General features: G+C 37.6%; 1 protein-coding gene across 1 annotated transcript; it reads right to left on the reverse strand.

The window, feature by feature from the left end:
- Positions 1-6,169: 6,169 nt before the first annotated feature.
- On the reverse strand, positions 6,170-8,568 carry LOC128195448 (uncharacterized). The gene is made up of 2 exons (XM_052873062.1): positions 7,861-8,568; positions 6,170-7,798 (listed from the first exon to the last, which is right to left on the reverse strand). The coding sequence occupies exons 1-2, from the start codon at positions 8,566-8,568 to the stop codon at positions 6,170-6,172; spliced, it is 2,337 nt and encodes a 778-aa protein (XP_052729022.1).
- Between the last annotated feature and the right edge of the window lie 5,127 nt (positions 8,569-13,695).

Below are 13,695 nucleotides of genomic sequence, written 5' to 3' on the forward strand. Positions count from 1 at the left end.
TTTCAATCCTTTTTTTATAGACTCTATGATTTAGTAGATGATATATTTGAACTGATTCCAATCATATATAATTTTCTTTTGAAGTTATAGATTATAATTACAGACATTTAGCTTCATAATTACCAAAATAAAAGATAAAATAATGTTAGTCGAAGCTAATTAATATAAAAAAAAATCTCAAATTGGTTAAGACACGGTGAAATATAAATCAGAGCATATTAATTTACTCAGCATAAATATAAATATATAAAAATATGTATACAAAAGAGAGGTACTTTTTTTCAGTTTTTGAATGAGACAGTAGTAAATACAAATTTATAAGTGATTTTGTTAATTTCGGAACTTGTAGGGTCTCTAAAGTAAAAGATTAATGTGAAGAAGTAATAAAGCCTGATGAGTTTAAAGTTCCAATAATAATGTTTTATTCCTTAATAATGTTGTTCAACATTGACATTTTATAAAATAAAATAACTACCCAATTTTGACTAACATTTTGTAGGGCGGTGCGTGAATTATAAACAATTATCAAAAGTTAGTTTGGTGCAATCTTTGGTTATTATAATAATTAAGTATAATTATAAGTAAAAATATATTGTTTTCATTCTTTTAGGACAAATTTATACACCTAAAGTCAATCGGTTATCTTTTTCTATCCTTGAGAAAAAGGAAAGATATAAATAGCTATGAATGACAATTAATGGAAACACACAGTCAAATTATGTATTTAATAGTATTAACATGAGTTTTATTTATTTATTATATATCACACTTGTATAAAGGGAATATTTGAATTTATATTAATTTAAGTAACACACAGTTACTTAAAGCAAACCAACCTCTAATTTTTATATTAAATTGGTTTGAATTTGATGGAAAATCAAAAATAAAATCAAAGTAATTATTTTTACTGGTGTTTACATGTTAGTTTGATTTAGACTTCAAAACTATTTATCCGATCTAGTTTAATTAAACTACATTATTTTTTAAGAAAATAAACATAGAAAACTAAAAAGATGAAGAAGAATATGTGATTTCCCTCATTAAAATTGTTAACTAGTTTAGCATTGAAGTGTGTATATATATATATATATATATATATATATATATATATATATATATATATATATATATATATATATATATATATATGCTTAAATATGAATTCACTAGTAAAAAAAGCTTTCTAACGCGGCTAATAGGTCTCGGTTTGCACAAACCCAAAGAAAATATAACTGTTGTGGCAGTATTGCAATTTGAGTGAATTTATAGGCCTCGGTTCAACAGGAATCGAGGCATAATAGCAATATTAACTCGGTTAGAAACTACCCGAAGCATATAATCTGCGTATAGGCACTGGTTGGAGGAAGGAATCGAGACAATAGAAGTCAATTACTTCGGTTAAAGGAATAACCGAGGCAAGTTACCCTACCTACTACTGCACACTTACCTTACCTACTGCTGCTTTTCTCTCTGCTGCTCTTCTCTCTACTGCTCTTCTCTCTGCTGCATCCAAAAATACTTCTCCACTTTTCTTCTCTCTCGCTGCATCCACATCCAAGAAAAAGTTCTCCACTTTTCTTCTCTCTCGCTGCATCCAAGCGACCCGCTGCATCCAAGCGCTCCATCATCGTCTCCACCACAGGTCGCCGATGTAACGTCCGAAATTATATACGTCATGCATATAAAATAAGACGTCATCATGCATAATATGTGAAAGCAGTTTAGAGTAATTAGGATTACAATCATCCCAAATAGAGTCAGAATTTAAAACTTAAACACACTAATAGTTTAAGTTGGAAACATGAAAGGAAAGGTATTCCGAAATACATGGAATTATTAAGAAATTCATATGAAGACTAAACAGCAGCATCGCTACCTCCTTCCAAAGCTGTCTCCACACGAACATCCTCGCCATCTGCTCCCATCCAAGTGGATGATCATCGCAAAAGAAAAAGCATACCCAAGCAAACACAAACACACAAGCAAGGGTAAGCTAGATATACAAAATCATGTTATCAAATCATATACAAGATGTAGATTATCACAATCACATACAACATGCAATTACATACAGATGAATCCAACTATACACATGACTTGTTACCCTTTTACACTTGACCTAATACACTTGACACTTGACTCGTCCGGACTTGAATGATTGCCGAGCTATGGTGGGTCGTGCACTCGTGGTGGCCTCTACTGCTTTGCAAAGCCATTGCCAATGGGTTTCACCCTACCACACTCACGAGGTTAGTCCGTTATTACTCACCTTGGAGCATACTGGAAGCCTCCAAGACTAGGACCTCCTCCTACTCCTCACCACATGAATCAATCCTCTCTAATTGAGAATGACCGACCATTGGAGTTTCAGGATAACCCCCAAGACTGAGCTCTCATGCAAATCATTCCACACACAATAAGGGCACCACCATGTATCTTCTCCTTGAAGACCATGGAATTACGTCCATTAACCTTACTTGTAAAACCACCCTTTCCATTACTTTGAATCACATACCTTTTTGCTTTAATACCAACATGATAAGACATACATATACCCTTAAAACAACATAGAATAATTCCTTTAAATTATCATACTGGGATGAATAGAAACCTTAACCGAAAAGAATACCTCACCACACAAAAGAACAAGATTAATACTTAATCGAAAACTATCCAATCAAATATCAACCGCACGATATAAATCAAGGTTTAACCTACACCAACGACCGAACGCTAATATCACTTATTTACACATAATTCTTTATGGTCTATTACTTCGAACCCTTAAGTATGTCAAACAGATTGGATACCCTCACCAATGGCTCCGAAAGGTTCAAAAATCCCCAGAACGACCTAAAGAACGTCCAAAACAGACATCCAGAACTCCCACAACATCAAAAACACCAAAATCACTAAATCTGTCACACATAACTCGCTCCAACGAAATTACTATTCCAAAATCACAAACATTTACTTTTCAGCTATACCGACTATTCCTTTCATCATACGGACCTTCTAGACATCCAAAAACTCATCTTCTATCAACAACCCATTTTCATCCAAATCTTATAAACATCTAAACTCAACATATAAATAAAAGACAGCGGATAAATAGTACAACTCAAAATTTCATATCAAAAACCTAATCTCCTTTTAGATCCATAAACAGATTTAAAATCTTCAAACTATATGTATACCTAAAAAAACTTCCACCGATTCAAAATACTTAATACAAACAGATCTATTCAAAATCGTCCAAACAGAAGCATATCCCAATTCCAAACCGTACATCAATTCAAAAGATACAATAGAAGCAACATTTCACTCTAAAATCATAAAGTGAATCAAAATCCTAAACATATACCAATTTTAAGATCATACAGAAACAAAAAAAGACTTAAGGTTAGCTTCCCTTACGGTTTTCTCCTTAGCTAATCTTCCAAAACTCTTTGCGAACGTTCCCCCGACTTAAAACAGAACTCCAAAGTCTCTCTGCTTCAAAACCTCCGTGCTCTGACCTCCGGTTCAACTTAGGAACTTCTCTCAGCCCCAAACCACTCTTAAATAACCATAAAAACGTGTATAAATAGTAAAAACGCGTTTAAACAGTAAAAACGCGTTTACCCAGTCAAAAACGCGTTCAAAACGCGTCAAAAACGCGTTCAGTTACTGGGACAACTTTGTCAGTCCTGTTAAACCCCTTTCCGATGTCGGAATTACGCGTATGAGTACTCGAATCGAAGCTATTCGAGTCTACTTTCTAATGGAAAAATAATCAACTCAATCTCTAATTTGTAAAATTAGTTATAATTAAAATACCAAACCATGTCAAAGTTGACAGCATTGTATTTTACACATTATCTTAAACTTTTATTACAACCTGATACATTTTAGGTTTCTTAATCTTCTAATGACCCAAGACTTACTTTTTCCTCTAGTTTTCAGGGTCTTACATTCTCCCCACCTTTAAAATTTTTCGTCCTCGAAAAATGCACTCTTTAATCAAATAAATGAGGATAGAAGTTCTTCATTTCTTCTTCCAATTCCCAAGTCATCTCTTGGGTCTTCTCGTTCCACAATACTTTGACTGTACGAATTTCCTTTCCTCTTAGTTCCTTCGCCTGAACATCAAGAATTCGTACTGGTTTTGCTTCTAATGACAAATCCTCTCTGACTTGAACGTCATCAGCTTCTAGCACGTGGGAAGGATCAGACACATACTTTCTAAGCTGTGAGACATGCAACACTGGATGAAGATTTGCAAGCTGGGGTGGCATAGCTATCTCGTAGGCGACTGATCCTATACGTCTCAGGATCTGATAAGGACCAATGTACCTAGGAGATAACTTCCTAGCACGAATAGCTCTTCCCACACCAGTAGTAGGAGTTACTCGTAGGAAAACATGATCCCCAACTTCAAATTCCAAGGGTCTACGTCTCTGATCAGCGTAGGACTTCTGTCGACTTTGAGAAGCTCGTATCCTTTCTTGAATAAGCTTCACCTTCTCTGTAGTCTGTTGTATCAACTCTGGCCCTGTTAACACATATTCTCCCTCCTGAAACCAACACAACGGAGTTCTACAACGTCTTCCATATAGTGCTTCGAACGGTGCCATACCTATACTCGCCTGGTAACTGTTGTTGTAAGTGAACTCCACCAAAAGCAATATCTCATCCCAGACTCCCAAGTGATCCAACGCACATGTCCTCAGCAAGTCCTCTAGTGATTGGATCGTCCTTTCAGATTGTCCATCCGTTTGGGGATGATACGCCGAACTCATCTTCAACCTGCTACCCATTTCACTCTGAAGTGTTTGCCAAAAGCGAGACGTGAACCGCGGATCTCTATCCGATACAATACCTGAAGGCACTCCATGCAGTCTCACAATCTCCATGATATACAGTTGTGCCAGCTTTACCATTGACATCCTCAAGTTAATTGCCAAGAAATGAGTACTCTTGGTTAATCTGTCCACAATCACCCAAATAGCATCATGCCCTCTAACCGTGCGTGGTAAATGGGTAACAAAGTCCATAGTTATGCTATCCCATTTCCACTCAGGTATCTCAAGTTGCTGTAATAGACCTCCAGGTCTCTGATGCTCTACCTTAGCCTTCTGACAGGTTAAACAAGAAGCAACGAACTGCGCTACATCCCTCTTCATACCAGACCACCAAAAAGACTCCTTGAGTCTTGATACATTTTAGTCATGCCAGGATGCATGCTAAAACGACTCTTATGACCTTCCTCAAGGATTAATCTTATCAACTCTGAATTGCTAGGAATGCAGACTCTGCCTCTGAACCTCAGAATGCCATCAGCTCCCAAGGTAAAATCTTTACCTTGCTCAGTCCCAATCAAACTTGTTGACTTCTGGAGTTCAACATCTTTCAACTGCTCTTCTTTGACACGCCTCAACAAGTCATTGGACACCACCAAATTACTGCATATGATGCTGTCAGCTTCAAATTCCGCCTGCAATCTCAAATCTCTGAAGCTTTCTACCAACTCTAACTCTTTGACCAATAAGGCTGAAATATGCATTGACTTCCTACTCAATGCATCAGCTACCACATTAGCTTTCCCCGGATGATAAAGGAGATCAAAATCAAAATCTTTAAGAAACTCCATCCATCTCCTTTGTCTCATATTAAGTTCCTTCTGATCAAAGAGATATTTCAGGCTCTTATGATCGCTGAATACCTGAAATTGCGCGCCATACAAGTAGTGTCTCCAAATCTTCAAAGCAAAGACAACTGCCGCCAACTCTAAGTCATGAGTGGGGTAATTCTTCTCATGAACCTTGAGTTGTCTTGAAGCATATGCCACTACCTTCTTCTCCTGCATCAACACACAACCTAATCCTTGGTGGGAAGCATCACAGAAAACCTCAAAAGGTTTACCTGTGTCAGGAATAACCAATACTGGTGCACTAGTCAATCTCTTCTTTAGTTCTTGAAAGCTAGATTCACATCGGTCTGTCCAAACAAAAGGTTGATCCTTCCTAGTCAGTTGTGTCAACAGCGCGACAATCCGAGAGAAACTCTCAATAAAACGGCGGTAGTAGCCCGCCAAACCCACAAAGCTTCTAACTTCAGTCACCGTCTTAGGTCTCTCCCACTGAAGTACTGCTTGCACCTTAGCGGGATCAACAGAAATTCCTCCGGCTTAAATCACGTGACCCAGAAAAGGGACCTCTTTCATCCAAAACTCACACTTAGACATCTTGGCATATAACTTTTTCTCTCTCAACACTTCAAGTACTGACCTAAGGTGATCTTCATGCTCTTCTCGAGTCTTAGAATAAACAAGTATGTCATCTATAAAGACAATAACGAACTTGTCTAAGAACGGTCTGAAAATCCTGTTCATGTAGTCCATGAAAATGGCTGGAGCATTAGTCACACCAAAAGGCATAACTACGTACTCATAATGGCCATATCTAGATCTGAACGCTGTCTTCTGCACATCATCTGTTTTCACCAAGATTTGATGATAGCCTGACCTAAGATCAATCTTAGAGAATACTGTAGCTCCATATAACTGATCCATCAAATCATCTATCCTCGGCAACGGATACTTATTCTTGATTGTCAACTTATTCAATTGCCTGTAATCAATACACAGCTTGGAACTACCATCCTTCTTCTTCACTAACAACACAGGCGCACCCCACGGCGAAGCACTCGGTCGGATAAACTGTTTCTCTAACAGCTCTTCAATCTGCTTCTTCAACTCAGCCAACTCAGCTGGAGCCATCCGATAAGGGGCTATAGATACTGGCCCTGCTCCTGAGACCAGATCAATAGAAAACTCCACTTCTCGCGGAGGAGGTAAACCAGGAACTTCTTCCGGAAAAACATCCAAGAAGTCGTTCACAACCAAGAAGTCTACACTCTGATTCTTTTGAGACAAATGATCTGACTCCTGAGTTGCGTCCATATGCGTCATAACCAAGAAACAACAAGCACCTTTCATGATATCTTGCTTCAGCACGCCTAACGACAAAGACATATCTTCATTTTTACCAGGAAATATCAACTGCTTGTTACCACAGTCGATAAGTATGCGATTGGAAGATAGCCAATCCATACCCAAAATTACTTCTAGCCCTTGCAAAGGTAAACAAATAAGGTTCGCTCTGAACCTTCGTCCCTCTACTACAATAGGACATCTGGAGCACACTTTAGATGTCCTAATTAACCCTGCTGCTGGTGTAGACACCACCAGATCACACGAAAGTTCCCCCACAGTTAAACCCAATCTCTCAACACACGCCTCGGACACAAAAGAATGCGTCGCTCCCGAGTCAAACAATGTCACACAAGAATTCCCAAATAATAAACAACTACTGACAATCAGGTTACCTGCGTTGGCTGCCTCAGCCCCGGTCAAAGCATAAACTCGCCCAGTGGCCTGTGGTCTGGCACCACCCCTCTGAACAGATCTCTCAGCACGGTGTATCTGTGGTCCAGTCCTCTTGACGGTAGGACAATCTTTAGCATAATGACCCTCACCTCTGCAGATGTTACACCTCCGATAACCGCTCATCTGAGGGCAAACAGACTGTAGATGGGGTCCACCACACCTGTAGCATCTCAAGGGGCTAGCAAAACTGGATTGCCCTGACAACTGAGAGGAAGAACTCCTAGACCCAGAAGAAATAGGTCTAGAAAAAGGGGTCTTCCTAAAACTGGAGCCTCCCCTGGATACCACTGGTCCACCAACTCTTAGTGGTTGGGTCTGTTGATTCTGGGGTCCTTCTGATTCTGGGGTCCTTCTGCTTCTTTCTTGGTCCTTTCCATGTCACGGGCCATTTCTACCAAAGCGGGAAACTCTCAAATGCGTAACCCCTTCACAAGCAGCTTTATGTCACCCCTTAAGCCGTTCTCAAATTTTCTGCATTGCCACACTTCATCTACAGCCGTAGTGTTGAAGCGAAGCAAATGTTTGAACCGATCCGCATATTCTGATACTGACCTGTTGCCTTGCACCAATTCAAGGAATTCCACTTCCTTTGCAAATCTAACACTATCGGGAAAGTATTCCGTGTAAAATTTGGCTTTAAATAATTCCCAGGTAATAGGAGTCCCACTCCCCTCAAGGATCATCTTCACGCTACTCCACCAGTGACCAGCTTCCCCAGTCAACAAATACTGAGTATAGGCTAGTTTCCTCTCATCAGGACAGCCCTTAGCTTCATAGATTCTCTCCATGTCCCGGAACCAATGATCAGCTTCATCTGGGCTGCATTTGCCAGTGAATCTGGCTGGATGATGTTGCAGAAAGCTTTCTAAACTCCACTCTGGGACCAGAACCACAGGTGAAGACGCGCCTGAAGCGGTCCTACCACCAGCCATCATATCCATGAACTGCCTCTGGGTGGTATCGGCCGACGCTCTGGCGTTCTCAGCGGACACTCTTGCAGCTTCCAGATTCTGCAAGGCTATGGTATTCTGCTGAATTAGTCCAACATTTTGTTGTTGCAACGCCTGAAGCACAGCATTCAACATCTGATTAGAGTCAGACGGATCGACATCTGAGGAAGGAGGAGATCTAGATGCCATCTTCTGTTCAGAGAGAAAGACTATTAGTCCAACTTAAACCAACACAACTCCGCACACGAGACCAGAGTACACAAACACAAACGAATCACACCCACAACCTACAGGTTTCTAAGGAAGAACTGCTCTGATACCATTAATGTAACGTCCGAAATTATATACGTCATGCATATAAAATAAGACGTCATCATGCATAATATGTGAAAGCAGTTTAGAGTAATTAGGATTACAATCATCCCAAATAGAGTCAGAATTTAAAACTTAAACACACTAATAGTTTAAGTTGGAAACATGAAAGGAAAGGTATTCCGAAATACATGGAATTATTAAGAAATTCCTATGAAGACTAAACAGCAGCATCGCTACCTCCTTCCAAAGCTGTCTCCACACGAACATCCTCGCCATTTGCTCCCATCCAAGTGGATGATCATCGCAAAAGAAAAAGCATACCCAAGCAAACACAAACACACAAGCAAGGGTAAGCTAGATATACAAAATCATGTTATCAAATCATATACAAGATGCAGATTATCACAATCACATACAACATGCAATTACATACAGATGAATCCAACTATACACATGACTTGTTACCCTTTTACACTTGACCTAATACACTTGACACTTGACTCGTCCGGACTTGAATGATTGCCGAGCTATGGTGGGTCGTGCACTCGTGGTGGCCTCTACTTCTTTGCAAAGCCATTGCCAATGGGTTTCACCCTACCACACTCACGAGGTTAGTCCGTTATTACTCACCTTGGAGCATACTGGAAGCCTCCAAGACTAGGACCTCCTGCTACTCCTCACCACATGAATCAATCCTCTCTAATTGAGAATGACCGACCATTGGAGTTTCAGGATAACCCCCAAGACTGAGCTCTCATGCAAATCATTCCACACACAATAAGGGCACCACCATGTATCTTCTCCTTGAAGACCATGGAATTACGTCCATTAACCTTACTTGTAAAACCACCCTTTCCATTACTTTGAATCACATACCTTTTTACTTTAATACCAACATGATAAGACATACATATACCCTTAAAACAACATAGAATAATTCCTTTAAATTATCATACTGGGATGAATAGAAACCTTAACCGAAAAGAATACCTCACCACACAAAAGAACAAGATTAATACTTAATCGAAAACTATCCAATCAAATATCAACCCAACGATATAAATCAAGGTTTAACCTACACCAACGACCGAACGCTAATATAACTTATTTACACATAATTCTTTATGCTCTATTACTTCGAACCCTTAAGTATGTCAAACAGATTGGATACCCTCACCAATGGCTCCGAAAGGTTCAAAAAACCCCAGAACGACCTAAAGAACGCATAAAACGGACATCCAGAACTCCCAAAACATCAAACACACCAAAATCACTAAATCTGTCACACATAACTCGCTCCAACAAAATTACTATTCCAAAATCACAAACATTTACTTTTCAGCTATACCGACTATTCCTTTCATCATACGGACCTTCTAGACATCCAAAAACTCATCTTTTATCAACAACCCATTTTCATCCAAATCTTATAAACATCTAAACTCAACATATAAATAAAAGATAGCGGATAAATAGTACAACTCAATTTCATTTCAAAAACCTAATCTCCTTTTAGATCCATAAACAGATTTAAAATCTTCAAACTATATGTATACCTAAAAAAAACTTCCACCGATTCAAAATACTTAATACAAACAGATCTATTCAAAATCGTCCAAACAGAAGCATATCTCAATTCCAAACCGTACATCAATTCAAAAGATACAATAGAAGCAGCATTTCACTCTAAAATCATAAAGTGAATCAAAATCCTAAACATATACCAATTTTAAGATCATACAGAAACAAAAAAAGACTTAAGGTTAGCTTCCCTTACGGTTTTCTCCTTAGCTAATCTTCCAAAACTCTTTGCGAACGTTCCCCCGACTTAAAACAGAACTCCAAAGTCTCTCTGCTTCAAAACCTCCGTGCTCTGACCTCCGGTTCAACTTAGGAACTTCTCTCAGCCCCAAAACACTCTTAAATAACCATAAAAACGTGTATAAATAGTAAAAACGCGTTTAAACAGTAAAAACGCGTTTACCCAGTCAAAAACGCGTTCAAAACGCGTCAAAAACGCGTTCACTTACTGGGACAACTTTGTCAGTCCTGTTAAACCCCTTTCCGATGTCGGAATTACGCGTATGAGTACTCGAATCGAAGCTATTCGAGTCTACTTTCTAATGGAAAAATAATCAACTCAATATCTAATTTGTAAAATTAGTTATAATTAAAATACCAAACCATGTCAAAGTTGACAGCATTGTATTTTACACATTAACTTAAACTTTTATTACAACCTGATACATTTTAGGTTTCTTAATCTTCTAATGACCCAAGACTTACTTTTTCCTCTAGTTTTCAGGGTCTTACAGCCGATAGGTGGTCGCCGCCGCTACAGTGTTCTCGCAGCGCAAGATCTAGATGTTGGTGCTGCCATCCAACCACTGCCTCACCGTCGCGCCTCCCCGTTGTTTCCTCGTTGTTGCTCCCTCCCCGCTGCGTCCACAACTTCACCGCCGCGGCCTCCCCGTTGTTGTCTCGTCGTCGCGTGGTCAAGACAGTGTTGTCGCCATTCGTCGAGCTCCCTCTGGTCATTGGCGGCCTGCTTTATCCGGGCGAGCCTCTCGTCACCAGCTTCATCCATTGGGGAGCCACGGAGCCCACAGTCGAGTGTGGGGAGGCTCGAGGTGGGGCTGAAAGCACCGTAGTGGTCGCGGAAAGCAGGGCTGATGTTGACGACGTCGAGGAATGAGGCTTGAACCACTGGACGCCGGTGCGGATCGGCGACGAGTAGAGAACCACCCGAGGACGGAGGAGTGAGGGTGGAGGGCGGAGGGGATGACAGCGCCGGAGGATTCATGGAAGGCGGGGGAGCAGAGGAAACCGATGACGGTGATGAGGGTTTTCTTGCTTCCTGCTGATAATTTTTTGGGTTTTCTTGTGTGCTTCTATCCTCTGACATTCAGATTCAGATTCAGCCTCAGAAATTGAAACAACACAGTTATCAATTGAGAATCTCACTGATTTGCTACCATATTATTTCACCTTTCACTTTGTTAATTTCCTGATAATTGAAAACAAGATGTGCAGATTACCATTTCATTTGCAACCTGATAAAGTAAAACAGGCGACAGTATGAACCGGGTCCTAAAATTTGAAATAAAAAAATACGCTACAGCCTCGGTTATCTAAGAATCGAGACATAATCCTATCTTGTTTTATCTCGATCCGTGACCGAGGCATAAAGCCTACCCTTTTTACCTCGACCATATATGTCTCGGTTGCAGAATCGATGTCTATAATCAAAATTAACCGGTGTCTTTTCTTCTTATTGTACTAGTGATTATATCAATAATCCGATATGAATTTTCTTTATATGAGAGATACTTATGAAAAATGTTTAGAGTCATTTAATTATATATTGTCAGGTGTGTAATGAGGTTATTAATTTTTATAGTAATTATATTAAATCACACCCTACAGAATTTCTAAAATAATTAATAATGTAAATATTTTGCATAAACTTAGGTTTAACAATAGTAAAACGCCATGAGTTTGACGCGTTTCTCACATTCATCTCAGGTTAGTCCTTTGCTTGTCTTTAAATTAAACAAAACTACAAAAATTAAGCTTTGGAGTATCTAAAACTATCCAGATTTAATATACCATAATATTTCCATCTGTTTTTGAATAGTTATCTGTTCGCTTCTTTTATAAAATCATTAAAAAACGTATCAAATAAGTTAACTATTTAATTAAATATATAATATACAATATTAATTTCAATGTTAAACTTATTAAAAGTCATTAAAATATCTACAACATATATAATGATTATGTTTTTCAAAAAATACTAGTATTAAGTTTATACTCATATAAATCTCATAAAAAACTTATAATAACATGATAATTTGCACAATTTAGTGATTCTACTAAATTTTTATTGATTTTGATCATAAGTTTTATTTTTATTTTTTTAATTTGACCAAGTATTTCATTAGAATATGAAATCTCATTATCCTCTTAACTTAATATTTAAACAAAACTATCATAATACATTCATTTCTGTCGTCACCGAGATCGTAGCGGAGATGGTGATACTTTTTTTGGAAAATGGTAAAACTTTCAAAAATACGAGTTTGGAATCGTCTCTGTAATTAAAAAAATAACTTTGATAATTAATGGAAGGGTGTTGCTCCCTCCACCACCCCAAGTGCTCATGTACCTCCCTACTATTTTTTTTTATTCCAAAAATATTTTACACCTCTCCACTATTTTCTTTTATTCCAAAAATACCTTACACCTCCCCACTATATTCAACCATCTTTCTCTTTCTCTCTTTTCCACGAAGCATGGCTCAAATTTAAACTTGTGATATATTGCAAAATTTTATTTACACTTTCCCTTAAATAAGTTTGATTTAATCTTATTTTCATTGTTCAATATATATTTTTTCTTCAAATTACTTAATAAATGATAAAATTTTGTTCTAAATTTCTAGAAAAATGTTTATATATATGTGTATTTTTTTTACATTTAATATCTATAATTTTTAACATTATATTATGTTTTAACTTACCGACATGTTTGACTCAAATAACTTGAATAAAGTATTTAATTTATTAGATAAATAATATAAAAATATTATTAAATACTTAAAATATAAAAGAAAAGTTATTTGTTAAAGATTTAGAATTTATTTAGTTCTTTCGTCATTATAAAGTTAGTATATAATAATAATAACAATAATAATATATTATTTACTATTAATATTATTATGTTTATTATTTTGTATTTGCATCTAATTTTTAAGTTTATAAAATGAAAGTGGTAGAAGCACTAATATTGAAGTTTCTTCTGAATTTTATATTTAAGTTTAAATCTAAGTCATATGAATGCTCCATTAATGTAAAGAGAAAAAGAAAGATTGTTGAAGATAGTGAGGAGGGGTAGGGTACTTTTAGAATAAAAGAAAATAGTAGATAAATGTAGAATATTTTTAAAATAAAAGAAAATAGTGGAGAAAAGCACAAATATTTGGGGTGATGGAGGGAGCAA

Source organism: Vigna angularis, chromosome 1, assembly GCF_016808095.1.
Source record: "Vigna angularis cultivar LongXiaoDou No.4 chromosome 1, ASM1680809v1, whole genome shotgun sequence".
Classification (NCBI taxonomy): domain Eukaryota; kingdom Viridiplantae; phylum Streptophyta; class Magnoliopsida; order Fabales; family Fabaceae; genus Vigna; species Vigna angularis.